This window comes from Parus major, chromosome 1, assembly GCF_001522545.3.
Source record: "Parus major isolate Abel chromosome 1, Parus_major1.1, whole genome shotgun sequence".
Classification (NCBI taxonomy): Eukaryota; Metazoa; Chordata; class Aves; order Passeriformes; family Paridae; genus Parus; species Parus major.
In genome coordinates, this window is record NC_031768.1 from 68,900,355 (window position 1) to 68,920,230 (window position 19,876).

Consider the following 19,876-nt stretch of genomic DNA (forward strand, 5'->3'; position numbering starts at 1 on the left):
GGTCCAATAACCTACCTTAATACTCCGGAAAGAAAAATAAAAATACAATGAAAATTTCAGTTAAGATTCCATCCTCTGGACATCTGGAGATAATAATTCAATGTAAAAAGGTGGCCACACTTAGGAAGTCAACAGGACAATATGGCCTTTTCTTGGTCACCAGCAGGAGATAGGGGGAAGAAGCAACAACTAGACTAAGACATTATCAGAAAACACTGTTTGTGAATCACAAGAAAAAAAAAAAGTGATTGCTGTTGAATGAAGGAGTTTACCAGTAATAGTTTTCATTACTATGTGTAAGATTAGCCAATAACTAACCCACAATATTAAAATGACAGTGTACACAAGCTCTGCTTCACATATATGTATGGAAGGTGGATAAGAAAGGTAGGCTATCTACCTGCTCCTAATCTCCTCACCTGCCAAAACAAGTCACACACAACCACAGAACAGCTCAAGTTCAGAATCATCTGGTCGAATTCCCTGCTGAAAGCACAATGAGACAGAGCAGATTCCCCAGGACTCTGACCAGCTAGGTTTTGAACACTTGCAAGGATGGAGGCTCCACAACTCCTCTAGGCTACCTGTGCCAGTGTTCAACTACCTTCACACTAAAAGTGCTCTCTAAGTGTTACCAGCATCTAGTTGAAATTCACTTATAATCTCCCCTTGATTTAGCTGCTCCAAATGAAGATGTTACTCCAAGCTATGGAAAAAATAAGCCTTTCGACTCTTCAGCTAAATAAAGCAGTTATTACATTCTTCAGCCACCAGTATTCAGAGCTCAATCAATTTTAATAGATGTTAGTTTATGTTAATATATTGAAATCAGCCTGCTGAGAGAGGACTGCCATATCCTAGGATTAAACACATCACCCCTAGAGAAGTCAAAGAGATGGATGTTTGTCAGCTGTCTTTCAGAAGGCAAAGTGGGAGCATATTTTTTTTATGTTTGATTTTTTTTTCAACATTTGCCAGCCCAGAACACATGAAAGACAGATTGTCAATCTCCTGTCTGTGAAAACAGTGACACAGTAAAGCAGTATTGGACTGCTGGTGTGATTAACATGATGCAGTAAGTGTAATACTTCAAGTGTTTTCTATGTTGCCGTTGTTTAAATCAGATCTTTAACAAAACAGAAACAAGTAGGAAAAAAGCCTGTATCTTTCAATTTAAGAACTGATTTTTGTACTGTAAGACAATAATGTAAAAAGAACAGGTGTTGCCCAACATGTGACCAACCTATACATTAATTTAAAAACCCATCAAAGAAATCATGCACTCTTTCCTTCTAAGGTTCTCTCCAGCTACAGAAGATAGTGATTCCACCCACCCATTTGTAACTGGATTAACTGAAAACATTAGGATCATACTCTACCCCTCCTCTTTTTTTAAAGATGCAAAAATGCCAGGCTGTTACTGACTAGGTCGTGATTCCAAACTCCTTTCTCACAGTACCTGGCAAAAAAGCAACCTTTCCAACCCAGTCTGGTTCAGCAGTTCTACAGAGGAGAGTGACACAGATGGGTGCAATGCGCTCAGGCCTGCATGAAAAACTAGGAAGCAAGTTGATGGATGTTGCTCTCTGCATGAAAGAAAAACTCTTCCAAGTCTCCACAGATGACACTTCCTTCATGGTACTTAGGGGTTGAAAATGCTTCCTGTCCTGCCCCTCCAGTAGATTCTCTCCTCCCAAGGAGAGGTGAATCCCCTAGAGAAGATTCTGCCTTACATAAAAGTGCACAGTTCCATACAGAATGCCGCTCACTCTGCCTGTGCTCTGAGCCAGCTGGCTGGAAACAAACCCGAATCTGAAAACGCAATACAGAAAAAGCTCTCCTGAGAGCACATTTCCTTTGGATAGGAACTTGTTCATGTCTCCCAAAAAGAGCAGAGGCAGAAGCAAGCCAAGTTTGTATGCAGCAGAACAGACCTGCCGGTTTTTAAAATCCACACTGAACTCACGGTGCAACACTAAAAAACCAGTGTTTTTTAGTGCAAGATAGACCTGAACTTGCTCACTCTATGCCTCTAGCTGTGGGGACACCAACCAGCTCTGATGCTGTCAGCAGGACATACTACTTCAGCTCCAGCACAGCATTTTTCTGTGATCATTTCTTTGCACCCAGTTGGCTCAAAAGACCGGCAAAGCAAATGCTGTCTGCAGAAAAAACCCTCTGTAAACATGACGTATTTTGGACTGTGGATGAGAATGGTGGTACACTTCACTTGTTAAATACCAAGTATTCACCTGTTAAGACTAAGAACACATCATTTATTTGCATAGATCTTTAACCTGATACTAACAGAACTTTAGGGGCTGTCTACAGAGACTTCAGATGACCCTGGAAATCCACTAAGGGAAAATTGTAGGATATGAATATAAGTAGTCAGTTCCTCAGCAACAATCATCTAAATACAGTATAACAGCCCCAAGACCAAATCTGGATAAATGAAAGCTGTACACATTCCTAGAAAGTCAGACAAGTAAAAAGTGTATTATCCACACATGGACAGTCACTGCACAATACCAAAATGAGGTCTTATCACGTCTCCTTCAGTAAATTAGAACATTAGCCATTCTTCTCACTTTTCTGAAACTTAAGGATGTCACTACTAAGCAGCTGTCTGAGACAACAGTAAATGAAATTCAATGACAATGTAAACACAAATTAAATAACATCAGACACTAAATCATCAGCTGCTGTTTAAGAAAGAGGATGACTTGCAAGCTTATCTGAAAATAATAACTGAATGCTTAGCTACAATCAAAATTCTACAAATTCTTAGGGCAATAATGATAAAACAGAAGTCTGTTTTGAATATGATCTTAAGTCCTCAACACTCCACCTTAAAAAACCCACAATATACCCTAACTTATATATAACTTATATACCCTAACATATCCAAAGCAGAAATAACATTTATCAGAAATACAAAATGGTTCCTATTCAAAAAGATCATTTACAGATCAGGATGCTTCAACCTGGAAAAGATATCACCAGGAAAACAGGAAAAAAGACTTAATAAAATGAAAAATTTCTATGAAAATGCACAAGATGAAAGCACCTTTCATTATTTTTCACCACACCAGAATGAGAAGGTATCAAAAGGAAGAAAGGTCAGCTTCCATTGTGGGGTGTTCTGCCATAGGTCATTGGTCAAGAAAAAGATGTAATCTCTATTTCAACAGATCGAAGCAATACCACAAATGATAGCTTTACAAATGCTCATTACATAGGATGATTCAGATGGACCTCCAGCTCAGAAAAAGCCCTAAATCACTGACTACTGCAAAGAGGAAATGCTGGGTTTCTTGTCCTCTTTCCCTATCATCATGAGCTGAACACCAGTGGGCCCCAGAGTCTGAGCTCCATACAGACTCTCAGTTTTAAAACCACATCCATTTACAGAGTGAAGCAACTGATGAAGCAGTAATTTCTTTTCTAGGACCAGCGTTATCAGCACAAACAACAGCTGCTGATTGTTAAAGACTGTCTGAAAAACATCTCATGCTTTTCATCAAAAATATTGTTCATCTTGCTAACGCTCCAGTCATGCTTCTAGAATTGCTGGTGGTGGTGTCACCTGACAGGTGTGGTGTGTAGACTGTTCTGTACAGAGATGATGTTAGCCTGCCTCAACAGCAGCCTGCAGGCTTGCTCAGCAAATATCCTTTCAGTCTGCTTAATTTCATTCATATAAATTGAGCATATATATATCTATATAAAAGAGAAGGCTTCAGAAATACTAGCACAGTACGAAAAACTAAAATTTCAGTCAAATGTGTCATTCAATGCCAAGAGGCAGAAGAGTTTGCTGGCTCAATCCTGTAGAACTGAAAGGCAGGAACTCAAGTGTTGGTCTTGTTCCTTGCACTAATTTCTCTCACCTTAGAAAAAATATTTGGTTTTCTATGATCCAGTTTTTTGGTTGGGGCTTTTCTTGGTGGTGGTGGGTTTTTTCTGCTTGTTTTTTTGTTAATTTGTTTTTGGAGTGGGGTTTGGGGGTGGGTTGGGTTTTTAATAAACTTCAAAATACGGAAGAGCACAAAGGCAATTAAATAGCATATTATTACAATACGTAAGTGGTAACATCCCATACCATACTTTTCCTATTTGAAACAATCCATCTTAAAGCTTTTCATCTCTTCAGTTCTTCAGCATGAATCAAATACTTGCAGGAAGTTACAGATACTTACTTAAGCTGCTTAGCTGGCGTATGATAGCAGCAAGGGTGCTATTCGTTACACATTCCAGTTCACTTGTAATTCCCTCTGGCAGAGCTCCTCGGCAGAGATGCCGTGGTTCAATGTTCCTTTTCACCAAAGGCATGGCTCACAATCTGGAATTTACAAACAAATACGTATGACATTTACAGAAATGAAATTAAGAGCTCTGAGTCAGTGTAGTAGATATTCAGGCTTTTTTTCCTCCAAAAAATACTTCACCTTTCTTCTTTTAAAGCCTTGCTTCAGCCTTCCCAGTGTAAGATACTGTACAATTCCTACTGGGGCACTGGAGTTGTGCATTCATGCCAGAATACAACAAGAGCACTGCAGAGCAGCAGAGAACACAGACTATATAAGTAATGTAGGCTTTTTGCCTTAGATTTGGTGTAAGATTTACTGTATGCACAGACCTGTGCTGCAGTTCCAGAATCACTGGTCTTCAGTGCACATTTGCATTTATAAAAAACTGGCAGTCCCCACAGGAGCGGCAGGAAAGGTCGCTGTCTGGAGCAGGCTGGCATCCTGCCTTGGCAAGCTGGCCACCAACAGACTGACCAAGCACTACAGCCCCTGATGATGTCAGACACTGACCTACTCCAGCTCTGACAGTTTTCAGTAAAAATGATAAATTTATCTGATGTGTAAGGGCAAGTGCATCTCAGAATTAGGCTGCATGAGGAAGATGGTTTTCCACAGGAGTATAGCATTCTGAATGGGGTATGGGCGTGCACTGAACAGCTTTTGGGAACATGCCAGAAGCAGGAAGACATTTATCTGAGAAAACCAATGGTGTCAGAAGTGGTTTTCTTGGAAAAATGAAATAAATGAGGATAGTGTCTTGGTTCCAGCCCAGACCAAGGGGAGGGCCCAAGACATTGTGTTATTTGATACCATCTCATATCATTACCAGGGGCAGGGAAAAGGGATTCCTCTTTCATTTCCAAGAAGCAGTGCATTCCTCTACGGTCAGGAACAACCTGTCTTCAGACAAGTCAGACTCTGCAATGAGCATTTTTGCATGTGAATCCTTCTCTCTTTAGTTATTTTTCTTATTAATATTGTTGCTGCTGCTGTTTGTTTTCTTATCTCAAGCTGTGATCTTTACCTTTTGTGCACCCAGTTCTCCTCTCTGGCCACCCAGAGGGGTGGGGGGCAGAAAAGGGGGAGAAGGGGAGCGAGCAAGTGACAGCATGGATTTGGAAAGTCTCGTGGAGGAGAATTAATTGTGGAGTACCATTCCTAAACCATGACAGATGGGGAAAACAAATACAACAAGAGATCTCAAAGCATCACGAAAGGGCACAATGGCACAGAAAACCCTGTCCTGCAGAGAGCAGCTTTGAGAGCAAGGATGCCCAAGTGAGATAGAATTCTCCCAAAAGGGAACCAATATAAAACAAAAACATCTAAAGCACTTTTCTATAAGACAACATTAACACAATAGTCAACTTGATTAAATTTTTAACAAAAACAATTCAGTGTCCATGTACTACTCATGAATAATATTCTGTTTAAAACCATGTGGCATGGAAATTTTCTGGAACAAGAAGTTACATTATTAACAAGGACATAGTTCATCTGGGAAAGACTTAGCTGAAAATTTCTTTTTTACTGTACTAAAGCAGTTAAAGCAGACTTTCAATTTCTCTAATTAAAATCACATTAGTAAATTAAAAAATCCTTTTGCCTTTCAAATGTTGCACAGTAACTTTTGTAATGACTTCCGCCTGAAGATTTAAAATATTTTATTCTCAAGAACATTTCTAAAAGCTTAACAACCTGAATGAACAAAAAGCAAACTATTTAACCATGAGACTATTTCATAACAGGTCAGGAAGGAATAAGCTCATGACTTCTAAGAAGTAGTCTTGAATTATATGGCATGTCTTTCTTCATATGAGACAATTTGAATATGTCAGAATTTAAGGTTAGCTGAGTTTGCTAAATTTTACACAACACATCAGATGTAACAAGAGGACCAATTTCTGTATTCGATAAACCTTCCTGTTTGTGTTCTATGTTTTTGCATTCCTCTACAAACACATACATTTGAAAATATTACTTCATATCCATTGCAGACACTTTTCTGAACTTGATCAAAAGTAAGCCAAAACTGGAAGTTGACTATTACTGAAGAGCAACATCTAGCACCAACACTCTGCAAACAGGCTACTGCACTGGAGCTCCAGAAGAGAAGTCATGAGGAATTCTTTCACTGTAATATAAATGTTACAGTGAAAATGCATTTCATATAAACATAATTTGGAAGAAATAAATTAAAAGGAGCACAAATGAGTACTAAATTAATTTTTTTTTATGACAAGGCCACCAAAGTAATGCCTGTTTTAACCATGACCTTCTGTCTAGCATTCTCAGAGCTGCCCCCTGCCCTCACCTTCTGCAGTTCACCCAGCATCCTCACTAGCCCACACAACACACTGGGCCCAGTTGGAAGCTGGCTGCGCACCGCCCAGCTAATTGTCTGCTACCTCTTGAAACACCTACCACACTGAGTACAATCACAATGCCTTCCACCAGGAGCTCTTATTTAAGTCCCTTCTCCACATAATGTTCTCTCTTGCCTGTAAAAGCTAATTTGAAGAAAATATACAACTGCAGTTTGAGCTTTTCATTTTCTTGTCACTTCCCGATGAAATGGTCCAGTGTGTTCAAGAGCTACCAGGGGAGTGATAGACCAACACGAGAAATCCCATTTCTCTAAGGAGCAGGCTAAAGCACACACCAGGGCTGAGGGTAGGGGAAAATAAACAACTTTCATATTTCAATGCATGATTTAAATTATTATGTAGCAACCTCATTTCAGTTTGAAGTTTAATTCCAAAAGATAAGCTGAACACCAATGAGTAAATATATGCAACAAATTAAGCAATCCACTACCTGCTCCTGATCAGAGGAAAAGAAAAAAAAGACCTCTGCAATTGCAGTAAGTTTCTTCTAGCTTAAAACCTTTACCTAACTGAATTAAACACTCACAGACCAATTCAGATATTAACCAATTACTAAGTAAAAAGCTTGTGTCCTTACTACTAAAGCATGACCACCTTTTTTTTTTATCACACTCAACTCAGATGAACTTAATCCTTTTTAAAGAAAACACATGAAAAGTGAGGCTAAATTAATTTCAAAATCTATGTAGCAAGAAGTTAGACAAGAAATCAAGACAGAACAGGCTTCTGAATTACAGGGTCTTCACAAGCCACAATCACACTAATGGGAGTGTGTTACCAGGAACAGAAAACAAGAATTTGCAATGGCAATTCCACTGCCTTCCACATTCATCTCCCACCTGTCTTGAGTCACACTCAGTCCCAGTTTCTCTCTAGACAAGATATTCACTGTGATGTCACTATATTAAATATACTGGCATTTAGAAATCATATTCAATTTTGCAATACAGAGGTTTAATAACCTCCCTTCCCTTCCGCTGTGGTTTTAACCCAAGCCAACAGCCAAGCCCCACACAGTTGCACTCTCCGTCCACCACCATCTGGATCAGGGAGAAAATCAAAAGAGAAAAAGATAGAAAACTCATGGCTTGAGATAAAGACAGTTTAATAGGGAAAGCAAAAGCTGCGCACACAAGAAAAGCACACCGAGGAATTACTTCACTGATCCCCACGGGCAGGCAGGTGTTCAGCCATCTCCAGAAGAGCAGGGCTCCATCACACATAACGGTGGCTTGGGAAGTCAAAGTATTGCACCATCACTCCAAACATCACTCCCCATACTTCTTCCTCCTTCTTCTCCTCATTTTATACACTGAGCATGATGTCACATGGTCTGGAATATTCCCCTGATCATTGTGGGTTGCCTGTCCCTCCTCCCAAATCGCCCAAGCATCCCCAGTACTCTCCTTGATAAGGCCATGGCTCTGTATAAGCCCTGCTCAGCAATAACATCTCTAATTTATCAACCCTGAGTTGAGCACAAATCCAAAACACAGCTCCCTACCAGCCCCTGTGAAAAGGAAATAACTCTACCCCAGCCCAAAACAGAACACCTTCCATCCACAACTAATTGAAAAATCTAATGCATATAAGTTACTATTTTTAAAAATTATGTCAGTGCAGTAGATTGGTCCCAATCCTATAATTGTAATTTTTTTACTCATTTTACCCCAGCTAAGTGCACAATGAAACCAAAGACTTATAATTTAGATAAAGGGGCTCATCTCCACTGTGAGGCCACCTATGCCTGAAGTTGCCTTTAAACCGCCAGCTGCATCTAACACAAGAGAAAAGAATCTAGCAAGATGCTATACTGCAAATATACAACTGGCTCAAGTGGAAATGTATGAGACATTTCCGACCAGGAAAATCAGAGGAATCAAAAGGGAAGAGAAGAAAAACCAAGAGGGTGAGATGTTGCTTCACATCTCACTAAATTCATGTGTGCCTCACTGGACATGGATCAGATTCGACATCTCACTGGACTGAACTCTGACTGCACAGTACAAACGGACACTGCTCTCCAAACCCTCCAGGCAGCAGCAACTCGATTTCCACACACATTCTGAAAGCACAGCACATCAAAAGCTTGAATTAGCTTAGATCAACCCATTAACATTCAGATTTTGCACACTTCCTCAGTATTCTCACCTCCCTTTCTCTTCTTTCTCTCTCCTCCTCCCATAAAACTTGCATAACAACTTCATAACAACTCGGTTTTTGTCTTAAAATTAGAAGGCACTTATCCCAGCAGTCATTGCTGTAGAGGCAAGTGTGGTACAGAAAAACTTAAAGCACTTTTGCTTTTCTTTGCATGCTTCCCCCGCAGCCACCGAAGTACCGCTCCAGGTCAGCTCGCCTTCCCCTGGACAGCAGCTGCTAGACTGCATACAAGAAGTCTGACACCGCCTTGGCAAGTCAGATTCTTAAAAAATCATGTAAGAGCAGATGTACAGTAACAAACTTGAAATATGACAAACACCATGTGCAATCTTTCCAAACAACAGCAGAGCACAGCTATTACAAGAGACAAGCTGGGTTTCTCAAATATTTGAGCTACTGGCAAAAACTCAAAGTACCAGCTGTTCCCCAAACCTGCCTTTTGTCCTTTCACATCCCCAAAATGGCACTGCAATTTACACGAGTGCTAAAAATATGTACTTAAATTTCATGGTTCTTAATTTTAAGTTCTTTACACATTCACTAATACCACAAAACAAATTCCAATTCATTGAACAGCCTCTCTACTTGTGAATGTTTACTTATTACATTTTCTCAAAGACACTGTTCAATCCCTTTTTTAAGCTCTTCAGAGATTTCTTCTTATATTCTCTAGTAAAATATCACAAAGCTGAACATCTTACCATGAAAAAGAGCTTACTATACATCAATTTGAAATTCTCCCTGAATATAGTCTACTCTTTTCAGAGAGCTTTACAGCTTTCCATTGATGAATCTCACAGATCTCTATAAAAACAGAGCATACCATAATTCTCCTTCTATGGAGAAGAAAAACGAGACAGACTGAATACACAGCTTGCCATGAGTAATGTACCAGATGGTATTCCATTCAGTATTAAGCACCAAAATTTGTATTACTACATATATATGAGCCCAGCAGAAGCCCAGAGAGTAACCAAATCCCTGCATCTCTTGACAGATACAAGAATGACATGGCGAGCTCAAATACCTCATGTATAAGCTCTGATAGGCACTCACCTAAATTTCAGTGTCTGAATCTAGAACTGCATTTCACCTCATCAGAAGCAGAGAAATATCACTGGTCTGCTCACATCAAGCCACACAATCAAGTTACACTACCTCCTGATCAGAGTTTCCATGTCTAAGGCATTTCAACATTTAAAACCTTGAAAGACAGTTAAGTTTTCCTATATCTAATGTCCTAACAGTGAATTCAACACACCATTTCTATCTTTGAATGGCACCCAGTTTGGTAATACCACCCATTTTCCTGTTCAAGTTTGCAATCCTAGATAGTCTGCTATCACACACCTTCAAGATTCATGCATGTGCTAAATATTCCTTTAATGCATGCTCCTTCCTGGTTTTTCCTTATCCTAAATGACTGAGAACCTGATGTTTGTGAACCTGTCCTAGTAGTCATCTCTGAATGTCATTTACTGCCTGATCAGTAATGACAAGCTAAAAACAAATAAACCCTAACTGGCATATATTCTGGAAATGATCGAATTCAAGATGTATCTAATGTCATTCATCTGTACTTCTAAAAATTTAGTGGTTTTTTCTTTTTTTTTTTTTTAACTGGCTTAATTCTAACAAGAATCTGAATCCACATTTTTGTATACTGCAAAACAATATAGAATATTTAGCCATCAGTTATTGTCTCACAGTGCTCTCTAATACCCCAGAATTATTTTTTATCAAAAGGCGTCCAAACACTTTTAATAATCTCTTCTAGTTATTCAAGTTCTATCAAGTATGCAATTCCTCTCTCAGCCACATTACTATATAATAAGTATCAAAACAAGATATTGTTTTACTAAACCACAATCATGCTTGAAGTACCAAGTACTTTACTTCTATTAGAGCTAGCCCAATCTAAGAGGCATTGTACTTTTCAGTTAATATACAGGTTTTTTTTCACGTTCTACATAATTTTTAATGCAACTCTCCTGATTTTGATAGGAGTTCAGTGATGCAAGGGCAGACTTTTGATACAAATATGCACAAAGTCTAATAGAATTCTATTTCCTAAGGACAACTAAAAATCAAGAATATTTCTTATCCACAACAAACCATATCTTTCAATAACACATGTAAAGTGAAACACCTAGAAAGTACCCTCCTCACAACAATTTAATATATAGCCAATTCTGTCACCATCATTTTCACAGATCTTCCTCCTGATTATCAAGTCTGCGTGAAAGGAATGACACTCGAGGCTGGAATGAAAGCAGGTTTTTTTCCCCTCAGTATCAGACCACCACTTCCAATCTTCCTCTCGCATCATACCAATCTAAGTATTAGCAATGATGAAAAGGGCACAGAAATTCCTAAAGCTATTTTGTTTCTTTAACAGAGCTCTTTAATGTCTGTTGCAATGAGCTGTTTCTGAAGGTTCACCAACTTGGACGGTTATTTTCTTTTCCTTATTCGGCAGAGTTTTTGTCTGTGCTGAGATCTTCAGGGCAGATTTTATGGTCCAGTGATATTATGAAGGAAATCAAGACATTAAGCAATGAAAAGAGAAAGGACAACAGGAGAAGGGATGGTAATTAGTTTTGCTTATCTGCAATCTAAAATTTTGTGGATGTGTATTTTCCTAGGCAATTCCTTCATATCTCAAAAAAAACATGTAAGAAGCAGAACAATACCTACCTCTGTTAATACAGTGGGCCTGGAACACAGAAGTTTGCAGAACCATTGAAAGGTGAATACATTAATTCAGGAATTTCCACTAATTAAAAAGTTGGGAGAGAAAAAAGTGAACAGATCTTCACAGTAGTGAACATTTACAGGTATTTTAAATCTAGTTCTCAGTATTTCAGATTAACTATAAACATGCATGAAGAAGAGGTCCTGAGGATGATTCAACCTAAAATTAAATAGCTATTCTTTCCTTGACATTACAGACTGTGACATAAAATATTTTTTGAATATTAATTAAATTCTAAAATATTAATTTAAAATATGATCAACAACTATGAATCCAGAAATTGACTTATTTTCTCTACAGCTTCCAGGTGAGTATTTTGGGGTCTTTTCCCCTTTGTTCTACAACCCCATGTTTGCATTACCTGCCCACTGTAGCTCAAGACAATCTTTGGGCTTTTGCAATTCTTTGATGGTATCAAAGGTCTCATCAATTTCTGCTTAAATACTTGTGCCTAGAGTTCACTGCCAGTAAGAGTCCCCAGGTGAAAAAAAGAAGAGTGGGGGACCACTTCAAAGTTATTGCATTAACTTTTTCCTCTCAATAGAACTATAACATTTCAAAGCCACAGTCCCAAGAATAATTTTCCCCATTCACAATGCTTTTCACAGCAGTTTCTAAGGAAATAAAAAGCTCATCATCAGGAAGTACAGACAAATTATGAAGTTTCATCTCCTGCTCGAAAATAAGGGATCACCAACAATTGTGTCACCCAATTAAATGGTTTTATCATTGTTCAAGGAAGAAATAAAGGTATTTCTCACTCTCTGCTAATGAAGCCACTTAAGTGAAGGTCAACACTGGCTTATCTCAATTTCCAAGTACGCAACTTTTCAAGCCCAACTGCAACATACCTATGGAATATAGAATGCATTTCCTGTATTAAGTTCTGACTGTTCAAATTAATGGACTCTGCCATTTACACTCACAGCATTTTTTCCCACTGCCCAATATGCAAAAAATCTTTGCCAGTAAATTACATTGGATTTCTTTTTTTTTTTTAATCCTGTCACTTAAATCTTTATACTTTTTAAACATGCCTGATCATTTTTATAAAAATATAGGAAAAGCATATACACAGTATATTTTTATGTTGAAATACACTTTTTTTTAAACACTAATATTTATTTAATTCCATCACCCCATTTCTTCACAGAATAAGCTTACCCCAGAGCATCTATGTATATCCCTTACCCAGTTTTACCCTCTCTTATTTTTCTCATGCTCATCTTTACTCTGAAAACAGATTTGAAAGCTACTATCTTGGATTGTGTCACTTTCTTCTGATTACCGTCTCCCTTAGAACACTTATGGCTCTGCAGCAGTAGTTTCAGACCTTGAGCATCTCATTTTCTAATAACCTTCCTGAACTGGATTTCAGATTTACAGTCCTTAAAATTCTCTTAATTGAAAGAAACAGAAAGCAATGCAAGAAATCCACTGTGGTACCACTGAACTTGTGTGTTAAGTTTTGAAATCAAACTTCTCCTTCACTAACACATTTTAGTCTTCCTTGACACCCGGTGTTACTCAGATATCTATTCAGAAACAGATTTGCTTACCTGAAATCTAAAAGAAGTTCACAGAGTGCACAATACAATAGCTTGCTGTACTGAATCCAATCACTCTGCCAGCATCAGATCCACCCACCCCTTTCTACTCATTCTGTATCAGAATACAGATTATCCAGGGCACCTTCACACATGACTAGAGTCTCTCGCTTCTAGACTACAAGCTGTCCTTTCTCTAACCAAAATTTTGTTCGTTAAGCCAAAACACTCATTACAATTTATCTCAAAACATGTAAGGTAAAGGGTACTAAAGAAATCTGAGTAAACTGAAAGACATCCATACATGGTATACTTGTTGCTGTAAAAAAGAAAAATTTAGGGTAACAAAATAAAAGTTCATGAAAAGCATGAACTGAAAAACCCTGGAAAACATGTACAGAAGTTTTTTCACAAATAAGTAAATCTGAATCTGCTTTAACAGAATGCTATTACCTGACACTGTGCTTAATGGTAAAAGAAGGCCTGTCACATCAATACAGCTGAATGGGGAAAAAGTTGGTCTCTGCCTGTATGGGTCTAAGTCCTGCCTGACTACCATTAAATTTATTAATTGTTCTATATAAATCACATTTTCTCTTCTGCCTTCTTTCTGTAGCCACGTGAATCATCTTAGCACACAGGGAATCAGTCATGAGACCTCACATTATTTCTTTCCGCTGAACAAACAGTGACCAGTTTAAAGTATCAACAAAAGATGCCGACACGTTAATCTTGTTCTTAGCGTGATGGCTGCTCATCCTGCTCCTAGTCCCTTCCAGATGGCTCGGTGTGAAAGGGATGGTGGGATGGGGAACAAGGAATATTCCATGCTGTTCTGAACATCTGTTCCACTGCATTCATACATTTAAAAAAAACAATAAAAACCTTACTGTCACTATCAATTTTACTATTTCAACCTAATACTGCTAGACTGACACCAAATACAGTGTAAATGTTATGCATGCCTATGACAAAGGAAAAAATGTCTTTTCAAATCACATAAGAGCATTTGTTTTGTTTTTTGCTATCTTAAGAATGGACTTGTTTCAATCACAAAGTACTTACACTGCACTGAAAACACGGTTTTCTTTCATATGACCTTTCTGTATCATATCCTAAGAATTTATTATCATCCCTTCTCCTATTTAAGCAAATAGAATTGAACTGAGTCACCATTTGTTTCCCTTCGGTTTTATTATTTACCTTTACAGCAAAGATGCACACTACACATTTATTGGAGCTTGTTTAAATTTCCTTTGTCCAGTTTGGCACAGCAGCTAAAAAATGCTTTGCTTTTGCATATAAATAAATAGTGGTAGCCTTTTTTTTTTTTTTTTAAGCACAGTTGAAATAAATTAAAATATAAATACCTTACTACACTATCTACCCCTCAAGTGATATCTACCCTTTAAAAATACCACCTCTTTTTTGAAAACAAGCACCCAGCCAGAACAAGGAGAAACTCAGAACAGAAAGAGGAGGAAGCAGTGCTTTGTCCTACAGCACAGGAAAGAATTAGATTGATCATCCCCCCCCCTTTTGTATCATCTTGACATGTGCGAGCCATACGGCTGCTGAATTATTCAGCTCTTTCTACTTGGAATACCCAATGATTACATGTATGAAAATTTAGAAGTACTGAAACACTGACTGGAAGAGCAGCAGATTGTAAAATCTAATTTGGTTTTGACCTTTAGTACCCTACATGGTAACATTCAGTGAGAAGTTTAAACCAGATGAAGTCAAAAGGAACAAAATCACAAAGCAGCAGAGAGCTAGTTAAAACACCAAGCTAATTAGGTCAGGAACAGCCCTCCACTAGTAGGTCGAAATGTTTCCAGATGTCATCTGGAAACAGGCTTGGATCTTAATCAGATGTGAGCAGTTTGTTATGCAGGCAGAGCCACACAGTTCTCACTTTCCACAGCAAAACTCAGCAGCCCAGACAGTTGAAAAAATGTCTACAGGCCACTATCTCAAAACCCAGAACTATTCCTCACCGACTGGCTAAGATGAATTTAAACCTTAAAATTAAATCATGTCTCAAGTAACTTACTGTGTACTGCAACACTAGTGATTCCCACCAGTTTAGTACCTGTTAATTTTTCCAGCATAGTAATACCGCAAAGCAACAAATAACAATTTAAAAAAAAAATATGACTACACCAAGAGAATTGCTATTTAATAAACACTGGTGCTAAATTAACAACCATAACACACTATTTCCCACCTAAAGGGAATTTCTTTGTTCCCTACCCACCTATTGCAGTCCAAGGAGCATCATTACATACTCCTCTAGCTGACAATTAAAATAATAACACAGAGTGGCTTTCCATGTCCCAATTTACGATACACTAGTGAGAAACTACTGTAAGTAGTTTCTTTCTGGAAGAAAAGAAACTGTAAGTATGATTCTTTCAATTGTCTCTTGAATGATGGCATTATTGAAGTGCTTACTTTAAGCCTGTTTTAGTTAGCTGATGCACATTCTTTGAAGAGTTTAGAGTTATATACAGACGCCTTCTATCTGCACTACAGAAATGACAAAATTCTGTGACAAGAACCATTATCATATAATTTCATTACACTGCTTCAGACAATTTGATGCTGGAACAACTTGTAATAGAATATTAAAAGTCTGCAACTGTAAACAAGCCTTTTCTTAGCATTCTAGACTACAATAATGTACAAATAACTCCTGCAGACCATTTAAAGTACATTTGTCCCAGCCCTCCTCCTTCACAAACAGCAAGGGTTATCAGAAGCAAATGCCTTGATTATATAAAGAAAACCTAAGTTGCAGCTAGGCTTGCTGACTTACATTGATCTCATTTAACAGAGCCTTACTGGATTTAAAGTGCTCGAAATAACTGTCTGGGTCACAGTCCATGTGATAAAGGCCACCTGGTGAGGCCTCAGGAGTCCCCCTGCAGGGACAGCATGCCATTCAGATCCTCCAGTGACCTCAAGCTAAACCAAAAGCAAATTCAGTAATTTGTTTCTCAGAACTCCAATTAGCCTTACATCGGAAGGGAAAGTAAAAAAAGGGATCAAGGATTCAATTTTTTGTCAAATAATATCCATTTTATGGCAATACACAGTGTTCCCCATTTCCCATACCTAACATTCACCACAAAAAGCCTTTTAAAAAAGGACTTTTGTGGGGGAGGGGGGGCAGATATCTGTTCATAAACTCTTTTACCCCCAGCAGTTGGTCCAAAATGTCACATGAAGTGTTACATTTTCACATAATTCAGTTAATCTAAAATTTCACATGTCACAGGGAAGTGCCAAGCTTTCTTACAGTTCTTTCCCGTAAAAGAAACCCTCTGGATGTCATATATGCATATACACACAAGTACACTTCGTGTACATTTATGTTTTATATATACACACGCAACTTATACACATTTATTATATATATGGCACACAGAGACAATGGAAGAGACCAATAATGTAGGTCAAACAGCAAAAGAAAAAGCACTTAAGATTAATGTTGAATTGCCATGATACATTCTCCACCTCTACTCTCAACAAACCTCCTCCCCCTTCCAGCTCTCACCAGGCAGGAAAGACTTTACCACTGGGAAACACCTGCAATGATGCTTTTTCAGGCTACCACTCTATATATCACAATCCTTAAAATACTTTGCAGTCAAAGCAACTTCAATATCCATCTGAAAAGCCACACAACAGCAGCAGAAATTTCCTGGTATGTGTCAGGAAACACACAGACAGCCCATGAAGATTTAAATGATTACAAAATAAATCAACATCCCTGGAGTTCCTCAAGGTGAAGCTTTACACCCACACTACAAATTTTTCTGATTTTGACACTCCTACCAACACTTGACTTTACCTATATATCAGAAACCTGGAAAAGGCAACTAGTCTGTGTGGGGGGGAAACCAGATTTATTTTGGGTGCTTTCATGGGAAAACGGAACTAAATATTTTGTGTCTGGATCCAACAGCTGAGTCTAAGTGAATTGAAAATTCCTAACTATTTTTATCCTGAGCCAAGTGTGCCATCTGTTCCCATCAAGTCCATCTTCTGGTAGCTACCGTACTACAGCATTATCACAAAGTGCCATGTGATCAGGGGCTGGTGAATAAGTCAAGAAAGATGCTATGAGTGACAGAAAGCAACACTCAACACAGTCGTAAAAATAAAATTAAAAAAACCCAAACAATCAAAACCACAGAGAAACCAAATCACCACCACTAAAAAATTGCCACAAAGCACAAGCAGCGTTATCAAGGACCCCTGTTACTACAGTTCTTGTGTTGTGATTATTTCACTCTGGTGCCTAAGGAAGGCTGAGCCCTGGTCAGAGACTTTCCCAGGGTGGGGATGTATTTTATATCTTTCCTACATGTTATCTGCCTGTGCACAGTAACCTGAGAACTAAAGATGCTATTTCCCACTTCCAGGTAATCTTTCTCACTCTCTTCCACACAGCTAGTATCTTCAAGTTAATCACAGAAACCATTCCTGTTTGATGCATGAGAAATAGGCAATGTGTAATTTTCCAGTTCACAAAATGAAATAGTAACAAGTTCCAGATGACAGCAGAACAGCCAGTTATCAAAAGTACAGGAGCTCCCTGTACCCCAACAGCTGAATCAGAAGCCAGTAAAACGGGGTCCAGCAAAAATCAAGACAGATCATGCTCCTTTTCCTGCCTTTACCAATATTGAAAAAACATTTTTTCAAAACTAATTTACATTGGCAGATATCCATTTGTACCTCTCACCAGGAGCAGAATACTAAGAGAAATGAAACTGCAGTAAAAAAAAGGAGATCTAAACACACTCTGTATATTTGTTATTGATATGTAAGGCGCACTGAGATTGTAAGCAGATACATCTCCCCTGATACAAAATATCACATCTTCTCTTGGTGTGTCTGGCTCTTTCCTGACAAATCCTCTCTCTTGCTAGGATCACAAATTCAGAAGTCAAGGTTCTGCCCACCATTACCTTCTTAATAATTCAACATATCATGTTGGCCTCAGATTTTTCTATTTTCTGCTGTTTTGAGGTTTTAGTAGCATTTTGGGTTGGAATTTTGTGGGTTTCTTTGGTTGTTTTTTGATTTTTGGGGAGGGGTTTTTAGTAGCATTTTGGGTTGGAATTTTGTGGGTTTCTTTGGTTGTTTTTTGATTTTTGGGGAGGGGTTTGAGGTTTTTTTTTGTTGGGAGTTTTCTTGGGGGCAGGTTAAAGCTAAAATCAGTGTCAGGCAGTACTACAAGTAATATGTAGTTTACTTTGATAAAGGAACACTGGCATACAAAACCTCATTTTCAGCATTAAAGATTTCCTCATTACACATACAGTAACTCCCATTGTGAGACAAATAAGCTACTATAAAACCATAGTGAGTCTCAGACAGAATTCAGCAGTTAGTCTTCTGTAAAAATCCCCTTTCAGCTCTTGAAGGCTGGAAAGAAACTTGTGTTCCATGAAATCTGGCATTGTATCAACACATCTCCATGGAGCTGGAAGGATAGAAGTGCTCCAGAAACCAGCTTCAAGGAAAAAAAGCATTCTTACCATGTACAAATAATCACTAAGAGGAGGCTTAAGCAACTTCTTCTCCTAGCTAAAAATCATCAAATCACAGCTAATATTACTGGGGATGCAGAGATTATCAGTGATAACACTAAATTTTTAAAATCTGCTTTATTCCTGTATTCCAAATCAGTGCATTAAAATACCCCTTGCGCAACCTTTTGTCTGTCTTTCTTCAAGACATATATGCATAAATATGTCTTGAAAATGTAAACTTAGCTTTATAAGGGACTATGAAATTTCAGAACTTAACAGCAACTATTTGAAAGCATCACACTGATTTATAGCTATGTCTGTAATTCTCTTTAAGTCAATGCCAAGTGTGGGTGAATGCTAAGTGTGAGCTGAGAGAAAAATGGTCTTACACAGAATAATAAAAGCACAAACCATTAAAATACATGGAGTCCACAATAAAGAACAGCATGAGCTATCAGTTTTTTCACCTGTGAGCTTCTAGGGATGTTCAAAGACTTCAGAGACTGCATTAGCAAGTAGAACAGGAACATAAGCACCTTCAGAGCAGAACAGGTGCTGGTGATGATTCTGAGTCCATCTTGCATACACTTTTTTGTAGGGAAACAGAAATATGTATTCCAACTAGTGCTCTCCCAGTCTATGGACCATCAGATGCTGACACTGCCACATACACCCCAACAGACAATGTTTGAGTACTCATCTGAAAGAGTTCAGATACTTCACAGCTGGAGAATCTGCATCATAAATATAATCCTGTATCCAAACCAAACCTACAGCACAATATATCCTACAATGTTGTTTCAGCATGCTTTAATTTGCTATATAAAGGCTGAAAAAGAGCAGTTTTATTTTGTTTTAATCTTGTCAGGACAAGATGGAAGAGAGGCAAATACAGGTTAAAAAGAAAAAGAATCGTCTTAAGGCGGAAAATATGTTTCAGTATTTTTTAATTATGCTTCTCTCCAATACTTACAAATGAAGGTTCCATGGATAAGGAAGGAATAAAAAAAAAAAAATATGTACAGGAGTCAGCTTTCTTGATCCTCTCACTCCCTATAATGCACTTGGCCGCCCAATCCTTTGGAAACCTTTGGGAAAGATCTTGTGTTCCTTACTAACTGGCAGTTAAAGACGCAGCAACATCCTGGCAACAGAGCCAACT

General features: G+C 38.2%; 1 protein-coding gene across 4 annotated transcripts in view; it reads right to left on the bottom strand.

The window, feature by feature from the left end:
• The window catches only part of WASF3 (WASP family member 3), a 64,140-nt gene that overhangs the window by 18,825 nt on the left and 25,439 nt on the right, over positions 1-19,876 (bottom strand). For all 4 annotated transcript variants that reach the window (XM_015646416.1, XM_015646369.1, XM_015646395.1 and 1 more), the window contains one exon: positions 4,203-4,345. In XM_015646416.1, the coding sequence (XP_015501902.1) occupies positions 4,203-4,335 (133 nt within the window). In that variant the 5' untranslated portion in view covers positions 4,336-4,345. The remainder of the gene's footprint in view (positions 1-4,202; positions 4,346-19,876) is intronic.